The 22,373-nt window shown below is 36.9% G+C and overlaps 1 protein-coding gene across 19 annotated transcripts in view; it reads left to right on the plus strand.

The window, feature by feature from the left end:
* Positions 1–22,373, plus strand: part of MARCHF1 (membrane associated ring-CH-type finger 1) — a gene marked incomplete at its 3' end in the record, with an annotated part of 840,798 nt that overhangs the window by 488,284 nt on the left and 330,141 nt on the right. The window contains exon 1 of one of the 19 annotated variants that reach the window (XM_079920621.1): positions 10,239–10,524. The exons of the other annotated variants lie outside the window; for them this stretch is intronic. Within the exon in view, the coding sequence (XP_079776747.1) occupies positions 10,515–10,524 (10 nt within the window). The 5' untranslated portion in view covers positions 10,239–10,514. Of the gene's footprint in view, positions 1–10,238; positions 10,525–22,373 lie in introns of those variants that run through there. 19 annotated transcript variants of the gene reach the window in all.

The raw sequence follows: 22,373 nt of genomic DNA on the forward strand, positions 1-22,373 counted from the left end.
AGTTACGTTTCCCTGGACTACTAGGTGACTTGGTCACACGTGACAATCAACCATCAATCTCTTTATTCAGAAACCAGTTTTCAGACACTATTTATGAAACTTAGTAAATCGGGTATTTCTCCCTCATTGAATAAATAAGGAGCTGTTTTTTATTTCAGTACAGTAATTGCCAGAGGAAATGGTTAGTAATCATGGTATTTGCAATTCAAAAACACCAAACATCAATGAACATCAATTCGCTAGTTTTTGACAAATCTATTAGATGTCCCTAGATTAGGCACAGACAGGGGCAGGCAAAGAGCTCAGTATGGCAATATATAAGTTGGATATTTACTAGCAGTGCTCGGTAAATAGAGTTGCTAGATTTAGCAAATGAAAACATAATACGTCAGTTAAATATGAATAGCTGATGAAAACAAATAATTTTTTAGTACAAGCATGTCCCCCACAAAATTTAGGGCATGCTTATACTAAAAATATTCATTGTTTATCTAAAATTTAAATTAAAGCAGGCATCTTATATTTTATCTGGCAACCCTATCTTAAAGCCTCAGAGAAAAAAATATCACAACCATAATGTCCTTCTAAAATTTCCAATATTGGCAGTCAGTACTCTGTTACCAGATAGTACAATATCTGATCATTTTTTGTAACAAATCTTAAGACTCCTTAATTAAGAGTTGGATCGCTTACTGGAACCTTTCAGCAAGTCAAGAAACAATAAAGAATATGGTTAAGAAACCTTAATGACTAGGTGATTATGAGCCCTCAAATCTTCATACGTAAAATGGAAAAAGTACCTCTGTATATAATTCTCAGTTTTTTAATAAGTATCAATAATAAGTTAATTAAATGGAGTTTATTTGTATTTATCAGTGGAATGGAACGTATTACCATTGTTCATACTCAGTGATGGAAAGTGGAAGGAAAGAGATGTTAACATCTGCTTTCCTTTTCCAGTCTCAGTTCAAAAACAAGGCTTAACATTAAAAAATATAGAGTCAAATTCTTAATCGAATTTCCAGCCTTTTATCTGTGATATGGCAGTCACCCATTTTTAGCTAGATATCCATCCAAAGCATCTTGAATGTGTTTTACTTTTGACTTTGACTATGTTTAAAACACCCTAAATTTCTATAAAGTCAGACCTATGCATGTTCAAGTGTAAGTATAAAAATGCATTTCAGAGTTTATTAGGTATCTATGCCATGGTAGGAAAATGGATTATTTGGAGGAAGGCAATAGATCTGACCCACCAGACTTCACCAGGCATCAAATTCTCATGTGAAATCAGTAGATCAGGCAGAAAGGTGCCAATGTCCACACGTCAGAGTGGAATCTAGCGGATACAACATAACCAAAGTCAAACCGGATGCCAGCATCTCCGGGCATCTTAGTTTGTATGAATGATGTGTGGTTGATTGAGTCTCCTTTAAATAAAGTTATTTTCTAATCATTAGGTATATGTGTCTATTTCCAATGGTGGGGAGTTGTACAGGCAGGGCACAGTGATAGCAAAGGGAGCTACTCCCAAGCCTCTAGGACAACCAGAAGTTACGGTATGAGGCAAGAGCAATGGGCTTGTTTCCTGCGCAGCTGGCTCCCAGGCGCTGAATTATGTATATTTCACCTCCTCTGGAATGTAAACTATGTGTTCATGAAATTATTTTTCAATATTTTTATGTGATTTCAACATTGAACATCTAATATAATAGTGAGAGGAAAAAGAAAACTTACCAAAAAAAGTGAGCTAACAGTGGTCTTCAACAGGCTATGTCTTAAGAGGCAGAAATCAAAATAGACAATAATTTAGACAATTTCTATAGATGATGAAATTGAAGAGATTTGTTTATACATTCATAATCCCTTTAATATGCTGTAGCTGCTTAGCTGACTAAAAGGGCATGTTTCCTCCTGAAGACAAGAGTTTCCCTGGGACCCAGGAGCTCTCAGGCTGTTTGGGTCTTTTTTAAAAAATTATTTATTTTATATCGGAGTATAGTTGATTTACAATGTTGGGTTAGCCTCAGGTACACAGTAAAGTGATTTGGTTATACATATTCACATATCTATTCTTTTTCAGATCATTTTCCCATATAGGTTATTACAGAGTATTGAGTAGAGTTCCCTTTGCTATATAGTAGGTCCTTGTTGATTATCTATTTTTTTAATAAATCTTTATTGGAGTATAATTGTTTCACAATGCTGTGTTAGTTTCTGTTGTACAACAAAGTGAATCAGCTATATGTATACATATATCCCCATATCCCCTCCCTCTTGCGTCTCCCTCCCACCCTCCCTATCCCACCCCTCTAGATGGTCACAAAGCACCAAGCTGATCTCCCTGTGCTATGCGGCTGCTTCCCACTAGCTATCTATTTTACATTTGGTAGTGTATATATGTCCATGCCACTCTCTCACTTTGCCCCAACTTCCCCCTCCCGTGTCCTCAAGTCCATTCTTTATGTCTACCTCTTTATTCCTGCCCTGCCACTAAGTTTATCAGTACCATTTTTTTTCTTTTTTTAGATTCCATATATGTATGTTAGCATACAGTATTTGTTTTTCTCTTTCTGACTTACTTCACTCTGTATGACAGACTCTCGGTCCATCCACCTCACTAAAAACTCAATTTCGTTTCTTTTTATGGCTGAGGAATACTCCATTGTATGTATGTGCCACGTCTTCTTTATCCATTCATCTGTAAGACATGTACCACAGTGTTCATTGCAGAACTATTTACAATGGCCAGGACATGGAGCCAACCTAAATGTCCAACAACAGATTATCTATTTTATATATAGCAATGTGTTAATCCCAACCTCTTAATTTATCCCTCCCCCCCGCACCTCTCCCCTTTGGTTGGGCTCTGACTTTCTGATCATCCTCCATGGTGCAGGTAAGCATTACTGTGTCACCTTAGCACTGGCAAAAACAGGTTAAGTGAGCTCACTGGCTTAATATTACCAGCAAGTCCCAGAGATGCAGTCCTATGTTTATTTCAGTGACAGAGTCTTCCCCTAATGGTTGACTCTTTTAAAATCAGTTTCAAAACCAGACATCCAAAAACTTCCTTTTTCATCTCTGCCCTGTGAAGTACTATATTTCTGCAAATTTGAAAAAGAAGCAAATCTCTTGACCTGTTGAAAGCAGAAAGAAATCAGTAACTAGGATCTGATACTGCAGACAGTACCCACAATTCATTGTTCATGTAGCTTTCTTCATGAAGTGACAAAATCATGATGATTTTCTTTATAGATGTTTTCACTGGAGTAGACTCATAATCAAGTTATTTTGTTTTCATGACACTCCCTTGAGGGAATAACAGTAGAGAAACATTAGACTGCCTTGTTTCCTCGTGTACAAGAGGTAGTGTTCAGATTTAATAAATCGTGTCTATCTACATGGCTTTGACTCTTATTATTGGTGTTATGTGCCCAAGTAAAGTTCATAGATATGTTTCTGTTCTTAAATCTTTTTCATTGATTCCTATAGAGTAGCTCCTATATTTCCCATATTCCTTATCTTTTCTCCCCCTGATCCCAGGTAGGTTGACTGGTTTATTATTTCTCTTCCCCCTCCCCTTGTTATGCATTCAGTTATTTCGTAGATGAGACACCCTGAGGGCAGGAAGCCTGTCATGTGACTTCTCCCCCAGAGCCCAGCAAAGGGACAGAGTGGGCACCAGTTATGTGTTTCCTGGAGGGTCTTATTCCTCGTACTTCACAGAGTGAGTCAGGTATGTTCTGAGTGTAAATGTGCACTCGGATGTGATGGGTGATGAGGGCGTGAGGCTGTGCAGATTTCCAGCTCCCCCAAGTCTGCTCTGTGCTGTTGTCCTGATAATGTCAGTGTGCCTGTCTCCTCAATCCTTTCTTTATCTCTATTTATGTCTAATTCATTCTGCGGTCAAATACTTCCCTCCTCCTCAAGTGCATCTGTCAGCGTGGAAGTCTGGAGGCTCGCTCACAAGGGCATGAACGGGATACTTGGAGCACGAGCTCAAATGGAAACTCAGGATATATGTGGAATATTTAACAGTTTGAAATCAAGCGAATGCATTTAAATTAAATATACCCTCTTCCCCTACATTAAAAAATACAACTTTATGCAATAAATTGCTTTTAAGAAATATAAAGCTATATTTTTATACAACAATGAATTGACAAAAATTCACAGACATATTAATTTAACTATTTCTGCTCACATCTACATGTTCCTCATTAATGATCAGCAATGTTTGGTGAAATAATGCTGTAAAACTTTCTTAATTCATATATTATTATGTATTTATTCACAAAAAGTTATTTTCTTGCTTTCAGCAAAATATGTTGTTACAATCAATATTTTTTATATAATTTGGGTTTCAGCAAAAGTAATAATCTAAATGATTAAAAGAGTAAAATGTAACTGTATTCAAAATACAGAAAATTCAAATATATTATAATAACAATGTCCTTTAATGTAAATGTAAAATTTAAATTATTTTCATATTAAGAATTTTTTTCTAAATATTCAAAGTTACCTGTTATAATTAAAAGGTAAATTATAAATTTTATTTATAAACTTCAAAATCTGAAAGCAAAATTATTTGAAAGGTGAAAATTTTAAATTTATTTTCTGAAAAGTTTCTGGCATTTTATTAAATAATTTTATAAAAATAAAAGTTTTCAATTCTGTATCAACCTCTTTGCTAATGTATTGATCAGCATCAGATTTCATATATAACTTAATCCACACATTTACATATACACATACTATATGCATATAATATTGGTTGATTAAGTATTTATAGTATTTACTTTAGTACTATATATGTACTATTATAACATTTAAGAAGATTATAAATTGTTTAGTATTGCAAATTTTTCTTTATCCATGTGGGCGACCATTGCAAATGCCCTGCCCATGGTCATTGCCTCAAGCACTGTGTGTGGGAACCTTAGGACAAGTGAAATCTCCAAGTACCTCTCAGACTATATCCACTAGCTTTTATCCTCAAACTTTTGATTTTAAAAACTATAAACGCACACACACAGAGACACACACACACACCACTCCAACTCCTTTGTCTAATAGATTAGTTATGAATTACCAAAATGACATATATTCCTTGTAAAATTCAAACAATATTTAGCAGATAACATAAAATCTGAAGTCCTTTTCGGTTACTCCACTCCCTCCATAGTTCACTTTTCCAGGAACTATTGTTGAAGTTTGATATAGAACATCCTAGATATTTGCATGTGTATGTAACACACACACATACACATGCACACACATACACACGCTTTTCTTAAATGGAGGGGATGGTACTATCTTTAGCCTGAAACTCGCTTTTTTACTTTAAACGATGCATCATGAGTGTCAGCCTCCTTCTTTGTTTATAATGTAAAATTGATTTAATTGTATCCCGTGAAGGACATTTAGATTGTTTCTACTTTTCTATAACTATAAATAATGCTTCCATGAAAGTTATATTTATATAAATGTTATATAACTGTAGCTGGTATATGGGTAAGCTTGTGCCACCTGACAACCATGCTGGTGTCCTAGGCACCCTGGTCCCCAGCAGGGATCCCATCTCATCGCCTCAGTCGCCCCAGGACCCTGCACTCCTCCCTCTGATGGAGAAACTACAGAGGCAATGTGTGGCCCACAGGCAGTCTCCAGGACTCTGCTACGATGTGCTCAAGTTATACCAAATCCTAACAGCCCTTTCAAGGTCACCTGAAAAATGAGTTCCCCTTCTCAAATTCTTTCTTGGTGAGAGTCTGAAATTTCTTTCTGTTAATAGTCGAATGCTTCATCTTGTTTTACTGTGGAGCCAGGTTGTCCTTCGTTCGCTGTAATTTCTCGGGGCACAGATGTGTTGGGAGTCTCTTTATTATGTGCTGCCACTGCAGTGAAGGTGCCCATATCCCCATCCGAGTCCAGTCCTGAACGTCGCGTGGTGGAAAGGGGCGTCAGGTAGCAGCCAGAGTAAATTTACCCAGTGAGCCTGCAGTGGCTGGTACAGAACGCCAGCTGCAGATGGTGCACAGGTGACGGCATCTATCATTTATTTTTAAATTCGACCTAAGCCAAAAACTGCCAAGGAGACAGTTTTATGGCTTAGGGAAAGAGTCCTTCAGTTATGTGAACGAAGAAGCTCTACGGCCCTCCTCAGCACCCACCAGAGAAATGGACTCACATGTCCCAGTCCTGCCTAAACTTCACAACAAAGTCATGGGGCGGAATTAATCCAAAAAGGCACCGAGGGCCTCCCAGATCCCGAGTTAGGAAAGCCTTGTGAACGCCAGGATGATGCCCTAAAACCCAGGAAGCCCCAAGGCTGTGCCTCCTTGATTGACCAGCAGGTCACAGTTTCCATCAACTCACTGTCCAAGCACAGGTCAAAGTCAGAGCAATTACAGATTCTAGTGGGTGAGCAAATATCCTTTTTTTAACACCAATACCTCCCACATCTGCTGCTTACATCCTCCTCTTTAATGCTCACCAGAGTAAAGAAGCTGGTGCTGTGCAGAATCAAACTTGTTCTTGGAAAGCGTCTGCCAAAAATGTATGTGACCGCAGGGCATTTGGCAGAATTCCTGCAAACGTTTGCCAGGTGAGGTCAAGGAAAAAGGGAGTACGCGAAAGACGCAGAGGGCTCTTTGCTCCCGACAAAGGGGCTGGAAGAGAAAAGTGAGAAGCATAGGAGAGAACATCTTCAGACAGCTTGAGAAACTTCCTGTGACTCCATATCTCAAAGTACATCTGCATCCCCTCCTCTCCCTACCCTGCACTTTCATGCCTGTGTGTATATGTACCTCTACATGTGCACACATACTTGCATGGACATACATGAAGGCCACGGGAAGAGACTGGGCTTCATTCTCAGTATAAGCAGATGGTTGGAGGGTTGTAAGCATACATTATCCAATTTACACTTTTTATTTATGGTTTTTAAAATTGCAGTAGAGTTGATTTACAATGTTGTATTAGTTTCAAGTGTACAGCAAAGTGATTCAGTTATACATATATTTTTTTCAGATACTTTTCGCTTATAAGTTATTACAAAATATTGAGTATAGTTCCCTGTGCCATACCGTAGGTCCTTGTTATCTGTTCTATATATAGTGTGTACATGTTAATCCCAAACTCCTAATTTATCCCTGCCCCCTTTCCCCTTTGGTCACCATAAGTTTGTTTTCTACGTCTGTGAGTCCATTTCTGTTTTGTAAGTAAGTTCACCTGGATCATTTACATTTTTAAAAGTTTGCTCTGCCTGCTCTGTAAAGACTATGCTGTCAGAGGACAAGAATATAAGCAATGATATCAGGGTGGCAGCAGTCTAACTAAAATCCAAATCCCATACTTTTTAGCTATTGTGCGTGTAAGAAGGTGGACAGTGCAAATTTCGGAGAGGAGTGGTCAAGAGTTTATCTTCGGACATGTTAAGTTGAGATATCGAAGAGGAACTTAGATTTATTAATCTATACATGAGGAAAGTAAGACATTGAGGTGAGATAAAATTTGAGAATGTAATAGATTATTTTCCAGAAAATGGGAGAGAATGTAGAAGCAGTGATTCTCAGCCCTGTTTTCATTAGAAAAAAAAGAAAAAAAAAAAACAGCGCCCACATCCAAATACACATTAATTGAATAGAAACGACTGGGATGGGACTGAGGCAACGGTAATTTTTTTAAACTCTCCGACTGATTCTGATGTGCAACGAGGGTTAAGAAACATTGTTAAAGAGAGAGAAGAGGACTAAACCCTGGACATGTAGGAAGAGAAAGATAAATGGTGAACGTATTGGGATTAAATCACTGATGCTTCTGTCACTTAGACATTTAATCAAAACCATTTCTGTAGCGATGAAAATAACTGATCTTGAGATCACAAGTGATGACAGATGAAAGGGGCTTATAATATAAGGCTGTCATTATCATTTATACAGTACAGTTCTTAACACAGTCTCCATAGAGTTAAGCACAGATAATAGCTATTATTCCAAAACCTGTAGAGTTTTTAAAATATAATTTGGGGCTATTTTCTGCTCCCTAAAACTTCAAAGAATTGATGCTAATTAAAGAATGATTTGAAACAATTAAATTTATGATTGAATCCATAACATTATTTTAAAGTATCTGATTAATCATCAAACACCATTAGCTTAACATTTTGCTCTATGTAGTCTTTTCAACTATCAATATTTCTTCTTGTAATTATTTGGAAAGTCTGGCTGGTTAATTTTCTGATTTAACTAGTGAATTGATGAAAGAATATTCCACATCCACATGGAAGGTGGGAGAATATAGTCAGCAGTAGACTGTAAAAAAGCAAAAGGTATCACTTTGTATTTCTATCCTCACCTCTTCCTTTTTCACCATCCTGTTTTGGGGCAATCCCATGTATTTCTGTGGTTTCTAATATTACTTCTATACCAGTAACTACCATTATTTCTGTACCAATAAGTACAGTCCTATCCCTGATCCCCATCCTGTTTCACAAGAATACTTCACACCCTTCAAACTGCCGCTGAGCTGGAGGCTCTTCTGGCATCTCACACCCCATGTGCAGAAAAGGGGGACCAGTGAGGAGACTGTTTAATAACCCAAAGGAGAGCTGAGGAATTGGAATCAAGCCAGCGGTAGCAGGAAACGGAGAGAAGAAACTGGATTTGAGATGCTTTCTGAAATCAGTCTTTATAATCTGGAGGCTGACTAGACATATGGGGAGGATAGTAACCATGGATGGCATCCACATTTCTAGTTAGGAACCTGAGGGGATGGGAAGTCGTAACAAAAATGGAAGTTTTAGGTGACAGAACAATTTTGAGAAGGTAAATCCATTTCAGACATAGTAATCCTGACATTCCTTTTTTTTTTTCACAAGTCAGATAGTTTCACATATTACATTCAATATTTTTTTTTAATTTTGATTTTATATTGGACTGTAGTTGATTTACAGTGTTGTGTTAGTTTCAGGTGTACAGCAAAGTGATTCAGTTATACATATCCATGTATCTATTCTTTTTCAAATTCTTTTCCCATTTAGGTTGTTACGGAACACTGAGCAGAGGTCCCTGTGCTATACAGTAGGTGTTTGTTGGTTATCTATTTTAAATATAGCAATGTGTAGGTGTCAGTCCCAAACTTCCAATCTACCCCTGCCCCCAACCTTTCCCCTTTGGTAACCATAAATTCGTTCTCTAAGTCTGTGAGACTGTTTCTGTTTTGTAAGTAAGTTCATTTGTATCTTTTTTAGATTCTGCATATAAGCCGTATCTGTCTGACTTACTTCACTTAGTATGATAATCTCCAGGTCCATCCATGTTGCTGCAAAAGGCATTATTTCATTCTTTATATGGCTGGGTAATATTCCATTGTGTGTGTCTGTCAATATACAGGACATTGTGTGTATCAAATGTATCCACACAGGACATTGACGTGGATACATTTGCAGTTAACTGTTGAGTCTGGATTTGGGGAAACAGGTTAGAGCTACATTGTAAAATTTGGTATTCCAGTGTCGTGTCAATTTATGCTGTCTAGAGATTGTCAAGACAGTTTCTCTGGGAATTTCTTCATCTTTAAAATGAGAAGAATGTGTCTAGTAAGGGCTAATAAGCAGTAATAATATCTAATCAGTAATTTATCTAATAAGGGCTTTTAAAATTCCAATTCTAATAGTTTGCTTTTCTTTATCTACACATGTCTTTATGGTTCTGTGTTCCCTAATTTTCTACCATTATCTCTGCCTGAAATCTACTTTCTTCCCTCTTCTAAATACCAATTGGTTACTCAGCCTTCCAAGGTGTGATAAATTGCCTCTCCGTTCTCCTGGTCAGAATCACGTACTCATTGCTCTGGATGGGGAACAAGCAACATCCCCCAGGCAGCCTGTTGAATGAGAGGAATTAACCTGACTGTAGTATTGTTTGCACAAGTCTTCACAATTTATAAAAACCCTAATAAAGCAGTTCAGTAAAGATTTTGTAGTTTGGTTTAAACATGGAAAAACTGAGTTCAGTTTTCACATGTTGGTACCTGCCATACAAGGAGGACAAATAAAGGTTTCAACATTTTATTCAAAGCGAAAGAGAAAGTTCATGAGCCCAATTTTCATCGTGTCATTGAGCGGGATGGGTCATGCTGTGGAATATGTGAGCAGTTCTCGTTGCTTGCTGTGTTGGGGAATGTAATTAAGGGAGTGAATTTTCTTTCAGATTGTGATTTTAATCTTCACCACTTTAAGGCAATTTTGGAAGAAATTGTGACAGCTTATTGAAATTTGGCATATTTCACTGCTGAGTCTTGCCGAGTTGCTTTTTATCACATCAATGACTTTGGAATTAAAGAGTTTCAAGAGACTCAAAACTGGGGGACCTCCCAGTGCGTCACTCGTGTTTGTAACAGCATTTGTATGAGCACATTTAACTGAAGACTAACTGAAGAAAAATTTTCAAAAAAGCATCAGTGATGTGTTATAAAGAAGTGCGGGCATTCAAAATCAAATCCAATGCATGTTTTCAGGTAAGACCGATAAAATAGAGCTCAGTCCACCATTATGAATTATCCTGGACTGATAAAACTCACAGAAGAGGCAGATTATTGAGATATCATGTAGACACGAAGTCAAAACTTCCGAAGAGATTCATAAATCTTACTGCATATAAAGATACTTCATATCTCTGTGGTTGAAGTGCATACCTCAAAGTGTGTGCAAAATGTTGTTCTTTTTTTATTTTCTATACATTTGGATCCATTTCAGGAAGATTGGGTAGAAAACTTTTCTTAAAGGAGGACAACATAAAGCCGATTATATAAAGTGCAGAAGTTTCCTGAGAGTGTACGTAATCCAATGCTTCTGCACAATAAAATCTCAGTCACGTGGATATCCATTTACTTATGTGTCTTTGGGACTTATCGTATTTGGTGTGCAGACTGATACTACACACCAGACTACCAGACCAGCTATTAAAATAGTGCAATACCTCTGTTCCAGATGATAAATAATGTGGACCTCAGCTTTCTGAGTGAACTCTGGCCACCTGGTTGCCGTAGCATCTCTGGTAATCCAACATCCAAAAGGATAATATCTGCTGTAATTGGTAGTCCTCATGCCATACTGGTCGTTAAATATTTGAATGTCACTCAGTTGGTGACTCTTGCTCTAATCCCTCTATTTATCTCTTTTGCTAGACTAGGATCTCCATAACGACTCAGCCTGGACTGTATTCATGTGTATAGCCTTCCAATGCCTGGTATATAGAAGGGAATGTTTGTTAAATTGAATTTAATTCTTTTAAATTCTTTAAAAATAAGAGTTGACATCAAAATTCAGGTTTCAATTCTTGTGTTAGCCCAGGTAGTCTAGAAAAAAGAGGCTGAAGCAAGGTTTACACACTAATGCTTTAGTAGGGGTGCAATTGCAGAACAGCACGGGGGAGGGAAAACACATAAAGATACTGCATTATCCCTTCCCATAGCTTAGCAAGAAAATGTGACCAGTCGGCTTGCACAGAGGAAGTGTCCAGGTAGAACACGCAGAACCAGTGTGCCTTAGAACAGTCCCTGAGCAGGGAGGAAGGGCAAGGAATTCTTGTCACGTTATCTCTCACTAATCTTAGTTTCCCTACTGGGCATTAATTCCCACACACTTTTGGATGGTGTCACCAGGCCAGTAAAGGCAGATGCTGGGGATCCAGAGCACCAGGGACCGGGGCTGTCAGAGCAGCTGCAGCTTCCATCACAAGGAGCCTGGTGGACGCCAAGCCCAAGTGCAGCCCTGACCCCTGCCTCAGTCTTGAAAGGAGCTGAGATCAACCAGAGATGTCAAGGAATGAGGCAGTAGTAGCAGAGGCCAAGGGGCTCTGATGTGGCCCCCAATCCCAGGGGCCAAGGGAGCCTGGATTGACACATAAATAAGGACCAGAGCAGTTTCTAAGAGGCTTTTCATTTGAACACTTAAACTCGGTCACCTCTACCCCAGCCTAACCCCCACCACCACTGCGTGAGTTGTGGACCTGGTAGATAGGAAGCTTAAAGGGAAACGACTTAGGCTTCAATGTTGTCAGTCTGATAGAAAGAGGAAGATTGTCTACTACCTGAAAAAGAACCTTAAGAAGTTGATTTTTAAAAAAATTTCCAGTGAATTGGGTCTTTCCAGTATGACTTTCTTATTTTTAAATAAATGCTGAGAAATATCACAACATATGGCCATATATATACACATTTCTGGTATTCTGGTACAGAATATCTTGAATGTATCTTTTTTTAAACAACTTTTAAACAGCTTTATTGAGGTACAATAGACAAACAAAACTGTATATATTTAAAGTATATGAGATGACAATTTGATATACGTATGCATTGCAAAACGGTTACCACAATCCATTACTGCAGATGGTTACATGTCTCTTGGCAAATGTCAGGTGTATGATACAGTGTTACTAGTTCTAGTCACCGTGTGATACATTACATCCTCATGACTAATTCATCTTATAACTGAAAATATGTGCCCTTTGACCAACATCTGCACTTTCCTGCCCCCAATCCCTGGCAACACCATTCTACTCTGTCTCTGTGAGTTCCACATTTTTTTCTTGAAAGTATTTTGAAAGTAAAAGATGAATTATTTGTTTTGGCCAAAATACTTTTTGAATGCAGGTAACTTGTAGTTGACCATGTTTATTTTTTTACTTAAAGATGTAGCATTATTGTGATATCTCTTCTGATGTATAAGCAGGAAACATGTCTTTCTTTTTTTTTTTTTTGCGGTACACGGGCCTCTCACTGTCGTGGCCTCTCCCGTTGCGGAGCACAGGCTCCGGACACGCAGGCTCAGCGGCCATGGCTCACAGGCCCAGCCACTCCGCAGTATGTGGGAACCCGTGTCCCCTGCATCGGCAGGCGGACTCTCAACCACTGCGCCACCAGGGAAGCCCGAAACGTGTCTTTCTTATTGCAGAAAAGGAAAGCATGATTATCAAGTATTTCTTAACATCAGGTATATTCTTTGCTGAGAGCTTTTAGCTTCCAATCAACTCGGCAAAGATTCTGCTTTCATCTTCTGTTGTGGATACAGAGTTACCATTCTTCAAGGGTCTACTTGTGTAGATGTAAATGAAAAGTTAAGTGTTCTTCGGCATTTCACTGTAATCAAGTGTTGTTTTGGTCTTCCCTTTGGGAAGGCGATTAACTTAGTTTCAGTTCAAGGTGATAGACTTGCTCAGACAGCTCCAGTGAATGTTTTATTCACTTTACATATGACGTAAGTATTGGCTAGAAGAATGCAGGATACCTAAGGTTATTTTGAATTAGAATTAAATATCGCTTACACCGACATATTTAGAACTTAGTTCTGCTGTGTCTAGTAAAACATCCAACTCCATGTAATGGTTGGTTTTATTGGATTACTTCTCTTAAATTTTTTCTCTTAAGCATCTTCATTTCGAATACTTTAAGCTGCTTTTTGACTAAATTAATAACGAACTCCAGTATCAAATATCCTTCTTGGCTAATAAAACTCAATTGTTTCGGACATTATAGGTCATGAAATTAGTCATTTTAATAAATTGTCTAAAATAAACTTTTCCTACATTTAATTCTGGATTAGTCATTAACTGGGAATTCCTGGTCTCAAATACTGACAAATGAAGATGTATTGTACAGAAGTACATAATAAAGGAAGAAGCATACAGTTTTCATTTAATTCACATGGAGATATCAAATGCACATCCTGTGACTATTACCTTCTGTGTGTGGTTTCTTAGAGTCACATACATATACTTTAATGTAATTAACCAAATTTAAAATGGGTCTTTCGTGTCAATTCATTCTTCTATTCTGCCTTTCACTTTTCTACACCTTTTACTGTGAAGCCCTCTAGAGAGCAAAGACTGTGTTTAAAGTTCTCTGAATGAGCCCTACACAGCACCACGGGCAAGAAGGAACGTAAGGAGTGCAGTGCTGATGTTGGGATAGATAGTATTAGGCATAACACCAGTCAAATACTAATCCTGTTATTATCCTCTACCCAAACAAGTTTTCCGCCTATTAGATCTTTCACTAAACACCTCCAATTGTACCATACCATGTAAAAAATAATGCTGTTTTGTACTGACTCTTCAAATATGACTGGGGATAAGAATCTTACCATAATACATAAGGGGAAAAAAGTACTTTGTTTCTCACATATGAAAACACATGATTTATGTTTCATTGATTTAAAAAACTTTTAAGTCACCTTAGTCTTCCTCTGAGCTGTGATGAGAAAGGCAACATCTCTAGACTGACAGTTTCTTTAAATTCATTCCACTTTGCTTCACTGTAGTGTTGGGTAAATGTGACAGCAATCAGGAAGAAATGTGCACTTCAGATTCTTTGTCATGTAAGTTAATTAATTGAAAAAATATTTCCCGTCTGCAGTACGTAAAACACTATTCATAATACGCCAACAAACGAAACCAAGCCAAACAAAAAACTTGGGTACCAGGCAGCAATGCAACACCTCTGCTCTGTTCTGTCCATGTCATAAATATATTTGCACAATGACAAGAGTAATAGAAAATAGGATGGGCTTGAATGACAAAGCTTTTCAAATGGAACATGTTTGTGATGCATCTTAATGACAATAGTCATTTGGAACCACAAGACATTTTAAATATAATACAGAAATTTAGAAAAATTCTGTATACATAATTGAAAAATAATTCGTTCTATTATGAATTTTTTCCTCTTATATTATTGTACTTGAATCACATAGAAATTCTGTTTAGCCGGAAAATTGACTGTTAAACAGTCTGAAGTGTTATATGTTGGACCTTTGACTCAGTAACTAAATTGAGTTTCAGAATCCTAGAACAAGACCAGTATTTGAGTATGTATTGAATACATTTCTTAGGCTTAAGATTTCTCTAATATTCAAAGACAATCTTGGGAGAGTTCACTATTTTGCAAGATGCCTATTTCCAATATTATTTCCGCCAGTCTTCTTGCTTGATGACTAAAATCCAGCTTGAAATTTTGGTGCATGGACAATATATAGTAATGACAAGAGAGTCTTGACTTTAACAGTATAAAATTTGGACAAGGTGTTATATTAACTCACCTAAATCATGAGGCAGCTAATAAATATAGCTACATAATATTGTGTAACATAGAGTAATTGTTGGTTTCATATTACTTAATAGCCCTGGTGTTTTCTTATCTGAACAAAATAGACTTTTATAATGTTCTTTAATAGATAAACTGCTGGAAAATGCTCTATTTCAGGATTATTCTATTCCCCTTGGGTTGTCAGACAGAAACTATATGAGGAGAGTTTTCAACAGTAGCAACATATAATGCGTAACTTGTGTTTTCATTTGGTGGCGAATTCTGGGATCAAAGAAAGCAAGAGATGAATGGCCCCGAGGCAGACCTTACGCCTTTTCTGGAACTGCAGTATCTCTGGTCAGGGTACGTTTCTCAACCTCCTGAATGAGCACATTGAGTCTGCATACAACTTGTCCGAGCAAATCCATTGGGTGGTTCTTGTTATTGGGATTTACCATCGACAAAGGTCATGAAGCATCTTTACAGTAAATTCCCTAAAGGATATCTGCTATTTACACCTGGCTGCTCAGAAGCCCGAGTTAGGCCTGCATAAATCAAGCTATCATGGATCTAGATTATGATTGGGAAATAAGGCATGATACCTCAGCTCAGTCATGTAATTCCTTCCCGGGTTTTTCTGTAGATATCCTTTTTTCTTTGGCTACAGTGACCTTGTTCCTTTTAAGCTATTGTTTAAAGCTTCAGACATTTCTTGTGCATTGTGAATTAAATTTTAAGGAACTATTTAGCATGTTGTAGAGGATCTATTAAATGTTACAGAAAAATGTGTGGTCAGGAATCTGGCAGCAGGACATAGTGTCATATTAGAACTTTCTGTTTCCTATTCTGGAAAAAAAAAAGGCTCTTAGGGTCAGTACTCCTTGCTTGTCATCACACAAGCAATCTATGGAGGGATATGAAGTCCACCAAAGTCCCTTTTTATTTTATTGTGTCAAAAACAAAGTTTCCTTCTTCTTTTATCATCAGTTCAACGTTTTTTTCCACAATGGAGCAGGATACATTTTAAATGTCAAATTTATCTTCAGATGGATCTTCACAGATTCTGTTTTAAAACTTACTATTCACATACCCAAAATTAGCTCTCATGAAATCAGTTCCAAATTACACATTTGCTTATGTATATACATGCATGTTCTTTTCTCTTTTGTGGTGAAATTAGTGGCATTAGAACTCTGCAGAAGCTCATATCTTTTTAAATGTATTTTATTCAAGTATAGTTTATTTACAGTGTTGTGTTAATTTCTGCTGTACAGCAAAGAGATTCAGCTATACATATACATACCTTCTTCTTCATATTCTTTCTATTATGCTTTATCACAGGATATTGAATATAGTTCCTTGTGCTATACAGTAGGACCTTGTTGTTTATCCATTCTATATATAATAGACATAATTTTTTGATGTATTCAAATGAAGTTTTAATTTTTCCCTTTGAGAATGAACTGTTGAATAGTTTTCTCTATCTTATATTCTCTGATTTGGTGCCAACTTCCTATTTGTCATAAGAGTAGTTTGTAGTTTTTGTCATGTCCTCACAAAATGACCTCTCTTTATGACTTTAATTCTAACTTACATTTTTATGGCATTCTTTTTTTTTTTTTTTTTTTTTACTTTTGGCTGCATTGGGTCTTCGTTGCTGTGCGCAGGCTTTCTCTACTTGCGGCGAGCGGGGGCTACTCTTCCTTGCAGTGCGTGGGCTTCTCATTGCGGTGGCTTCTCTTGTTGCAGAGCACGGGCTCTGGGTGCGTGGGCTCAGTAGTTGTGGCTTGCGGGCTCTAGAGCACGGGCTCAGTAGTTGTGGTGCACAGGCTTAGTTGCTCCGTGGCATGTGGGATCTTCCCCGACCAGGGCTCAAACCAGCGTCCCCTGCATTGGCAGGCGGATTCTTTACCACTCTGACAGCTGGGAAGTCCCTATGGCATTCTTATACATAATGTATGTGGACAGTATTAAAAGATGGCTCAGCATTGAGTAATGTTTTTGCTTTTCATTAACATATGGAAAATATTTTCTTTATTTTGACAACCTGCATTTCTTCTTCCTATTTCAATATTCATCTGACATTACTGAGTATCTGCTTTGTGCTATGATTTGGTTTTGATCTTAATGATATAAGAGACTTATTTGAAGACACCCTCACCCCTTTCTCAGACTACCCTCAACATAGGTAGGGAGGCAGAGAATGAACAAATAATCATGAAATGCAAAAGACTCTCTGATGGTGGAGTAAATAAACCACCAAGTTCTCATAGATAGGGAAGCAGGTAAGGAACCAGGCAAGATATCGCAGGGTTACTGCTGACGTAGTCTAGTGTAGACTGATGACAAAACTAGGAGAGCTGAGAAGAGACATTGCAGGGAGATGAATACAGAAAAGGAGGCTACAAGGAGGCTTACAAGGATCAGCTTCTCAGAAAAAAAAATTCAAAAGTGATTTATTAAAAGTTAATATACCTTTCACACTTTGAATTTTGGATATCGGTTTATAATCAATTAAACTGTGATATTTAAAACCCAGATATTACTGAATATTTAAGGACAAGTAATTTCTGGGAGTGGCAAAGATTAGTTTGTGGCAAATAATTGTACTGTTAAAAAAAAAATCTTGGTAGTCGATATCTGAATTATTAGTCAGGTCAAGTGTCCAAGATAAAAATAAGACTGAGTATACAATAGCATACTCATCGTATTTTTGACACTGAAATGTAATTCTGATTAGGTCATATGCAATCATTTTAATGTTAAAAATAAATTCTACTGTATTATGGACACTGTATGTTCAATTAACCTCATATATGAAAGGAAATCCACAAAGAGGCTTCCATATGTTTAATATTAAAAATTTTTGCTTACAAATCTTATACTTACCATGATTATTACTGGTTATTTAAGAACTTAAAGAAATGAAGATGGCAAGTTTAAACAATGAAATATTAGAACCGTATGGCCTTTTTTCTTCATTTTTAAAAAATTATCTGTTTATTTATTTTTGGTTGCTTTGAGTTGCATCAAGCAGGGGCTCCTCTTCATTGCAGTGTGCCGTCTTCTCTTTGCGTGGCTTCTCTTGTTGTGGAGCATGGGCTGTAGGCGCGTGGGCTTCAATAGCTGTGGCATGTGGGCTCAGTAGTTGTGGCTCCTGGGCTCTAGAGCGCAGGCTCAGTAGTTGTGGCGCACGGGCTTAGTTGCTCTGCGGCATGTGGGATCTTCCCAGACCAGGGCTCGAACCCGTGTCCCCTGCATCGGCAGGCAGACTCTCAACCACTGCGCTACCAGGGAAGCCCCTCTTCATTTATATAAGTATCACAATTGGAGACTAGATAGAAAGGGAAGAAGGAGGTTCATTGTGAGTGAGCGCTAAGTTTAATGATTCTTGGTATATACCTGCAACTAAAAATCTGTTTTTCTGAATGTACCTTTTTTTTCTTTTTTTTTTTTTTATGGTTCGCGGGCCTCTCACTGTTGTGGCCTCTCCCGTTGCGGAGCGCAGGCTCCGGACGCGCAGGCTCAGCGGCCATGGCTCACGGGCCCAGCCGCTCCGCAGCATGTGGGATCTTCCCGGACCAGGGCACGAATCCGTGTCTCCTGCATCGGCAGGCGGACTCTCAACCACTGCGCCACCAGGGAAGCCCTGAATGTACCTTTATAACTTGCAAAAGAAGTTTGAGTGAGCTGCAAAGATATATTTGGAACATCAGGTAAAAATGTAGGCATTTAGGGAACTAGAAGACAACTAACAATATAATTTAATATTTTTTGATGTTTCTAGTATACATTTTACGTACTTAGTGTAACCCTGAGCATTGATAAGGTTCAAACATTAACAAGTGATCAGGGTTACACTAAGTACATAAAATATATACTAGAAACATCAGAAAATATTAAATTATACTGTTAGTTGTCTTCTAGTTCCCTAATTGCCCATGTAAAGAGAGAAACATGAAGCTCTTTTCAAAGAGTTACAGTGTCAAAAAGATAAACTCTCTCTTTGATTATAAAAATTGAATAGAAATTTCAGCTGGTAATGTAGGAAAGGGAAGGAATAGAGATCCACAGTCCCACAGCATGGACAAAACAAGGAAACTGTTTATGAAATTTTTACTACATTTACATAAATGATAAAAGTCCCCAAAATAAACCTAGAAATCCAGGCATCCCTGTATTTATATTCTCATATATTTTCATATGTTAGCCATGCAGAATTTCATTGACATTAAATGACATATTTTGGTTTTAAGGGAGACAATGTTTAAAATATTTGATGTGAAATGTTCAGTACCAGCTACTTGTTACAAATGCATATGCCTTTCAGAAACTTCCCTTGAGTAATGCGTGACACAATCATCTTGAAAGCAGCTCAAAGACCAAGAGAATTAGAAAAGAAACCAGTATTCCTGGAAGCTATATTTTCAGGCCCAATGAGGATGGTAAAAACTGTATATTTGAAAATTTTAAGCAAAACACCTAGACATTTCAATGACTTTCATGATGTGAAATATAAATCTCTGCGATATATTACAAAGTTATTACAGTCAGAAAAAATTCACATGGCAATGTTTTTTCTTAATAAATATATACTTAAAATATATTAAGTCTATTATATTAATATAATATATTATATATATTATAATATATATAATATAATATATATAATAAAATATATTAATAGTATTAAGTCAATGGTTTGCTAAATTTTTATGATAAAAAGATAAAAAAATGTTTTCACACTGGAAAACTTTGGAAACCCATATTTTATTCAAACACCTTTAAATGTCTTCATAAAGCTGCTCAAGAAACCCAAAGTTCCTTTTTTGTTGTTTTGTTTTTCATTCTTATACGATCTCACTTTCATGCTCTTGGTAAATAGAATTTTTGAGGAAGTGGACATGTCTGATGCACATAGCGAAATGTATCCTTCAAAGGCCTTGCACTCAATTTTATGAATTTCACTCTTTCACTAAATTCTCTCATTTCTAGAGAGATGAGGCTGGAAGTTAGCCTATTTTCAACCCAGTGGTGATTATTTTGTTTGGAAATTTGGGTAAAATCAATGTGGTCACTTTTGAATCCCAAACAAGTAGTACATACTCTTCTGCCATTCTCTTGTAGTTATTTATTTATTTCTCCTAAGAAGGTAAAAATAACTCCCTTCAAAATTTCTAACTTCAAAAATTAGTTTGTGGCAAATAATTGTACTATTAAAAAAAAATCTTGGTAGTCGATATCTGAATTATTAGTCAGGTCAAGTGTCCAAGATAAAAATAAGACTGAGTATACAATAGCATACTCATCGTATTTTTGACACTGAAATGTAATTCTGATTAGGTCATATGCAATCATTTTAATGTTAAAAATAAATAAATTCTACTGCATTATGGACACTGTATGTTCAATTAACCTCATATATGAAAGGAAATCCACAAAGAGGCTTCCATATGTTTAATATTAAAAATTTTTGCTTACAAATCTTATACTTACCATGATTATTACTGGTTATTTAAGAACTTAAAGAAATGAAGATGGCAAGTTTAAACAATGAAATATTAGAACCATATGGCCTTTTTTCTTCATTTTTAAATATTTATTTACTTGTTTATTTATTTTTGGTTGCTTCATTGCTGCACACGGGCTTTCTCGAGTTGCGTCGAGCAGGGGCTCCTCTTCACCGCGGTGTGCTCTCTTCTCATTGCAGTGGCTTCTCTTGTCGCTGGGCACAGGCTCTCCCCCTGTTTATCTGTAACCTTCCACTCCAACACTGAGAAACCTCGCCCTCCTTACTTGCCAACAACTTATTTAGCTGTTCAATCCCAGCATACCTGTCAAGCTGTGTCAGAGTTGTCAACCCGTACTTCCGTGGGGAAATATTATATGAACTAGAGCACAGTGCTGATGTACAATATTTTTTTGCTTTAATCTAATAGATTCCACTATTTCTAAAGTACTTAGGTCAGCACATTTTCCCTCATGCTTTTCCGTGAGGTCCTTTCGTACATTTGTCACGTATTTAGACTGTATTTTTCACATTCCATCTTGGGATCTCCCAACCTTTTAAATGACATGTTTTAATTTGCATCCATTTTCAGGTTTACACTTCGTGCTGTGAAATTCTGTAGACTGTCACAATCCCACAATCTGTTACCGTGTCATACAGAATAGTTTCACTGCCCTATCACTGATTATTTTACTGTTCCTATAGTTTTGTCTTTTCCAGAATGTCATATAACTGGAATCACACATAAGGTAGCCCTTTTCAGACTGGCTTCTTTAAACATGGCAATATGCTTTTAGGATTCATTTATGAATCTTTTTATGGCTTAATAGCTCATTTCTTTTTATTTCTGAATAATGTACCATTATATGAATGTACCACAATTTGTTTATCTATTCACTGACTGAAGGATATATTAGTTGCTTCCAGCTTTTAGCAATGATGAATGAAGCTACTAGAAAAACTTATGTATAGGTTTTTGTGGAAACATAAATTCTCAAATCAGTTGGATAAATAGCTACAAGTGCAATTGTTTGATTGTATGGTAATATTTAGTTTTGTAAGAAAGTACCAAAGTGGCTGCACCATTTTGCATTCCCACCAGCAAAGAATGAGAGTTGCTGTTGCTTTGCATCCTTGGCCAGCATTTGGTGTTATCAGTTGGGTTCAAAGCCATCCTAATAGATATGTAGTGGTATCTCATTGTTTTAATTTGCATTTCTCTAATGCATATGATGGTGAGCATGTTTCATATGCTTATCTGCCATCTGTACACCCTCTTGGTGAGGTGTCTGTTCAGATAATTTGGCCATTTTTCACTGGGTTATTTGTTTTCTTATTAATTTTTAAGAGCTCTTTGTATATTTTGGATACAAGTCCTTTATCTGATAAGCAGTTTTCAAATATTTTTTCCAAGTTTATGACTTGAGTTTTCATTCTCTTAAGTCTTTCAGAGAATAGAAGTTTATAATTTTAATAAATTCTAACATCAGTTTTTCTTTCATGGATCATGATTTTAGTGTTTTATCTAACACTTCATTGCTGAAGCCAAAGTCATTCACATTTTCACCTTTGTTTTCTTCTAGAAGTTTTATAGTTTTTATTTAAACTAGGTCTATGATCCACTTTGAATTATTTTTTGTGAAATGTGTAAGGTTCTGTGCCTAGATTTGATTTTTTTCATGTGGATGTCCAGTTCTTCCAGAACCATTCATTGAAAAAACTATTTTTTTCTCCATTGCGTTGCCTTTGCTCTTTTTCATAGATGAATTAATAA

Source organism: Stenella coeruleoalba, assembly GCF_951394435.1.
Source record: "Stenella coeruleoalba genome assembly, chromosome: 4".
NCBI lineage: Eukaryota > Metazoa > Chordata > Mammalia > Artiodactyla > Delphinidae > Stenella > Stenella coeruleoalba.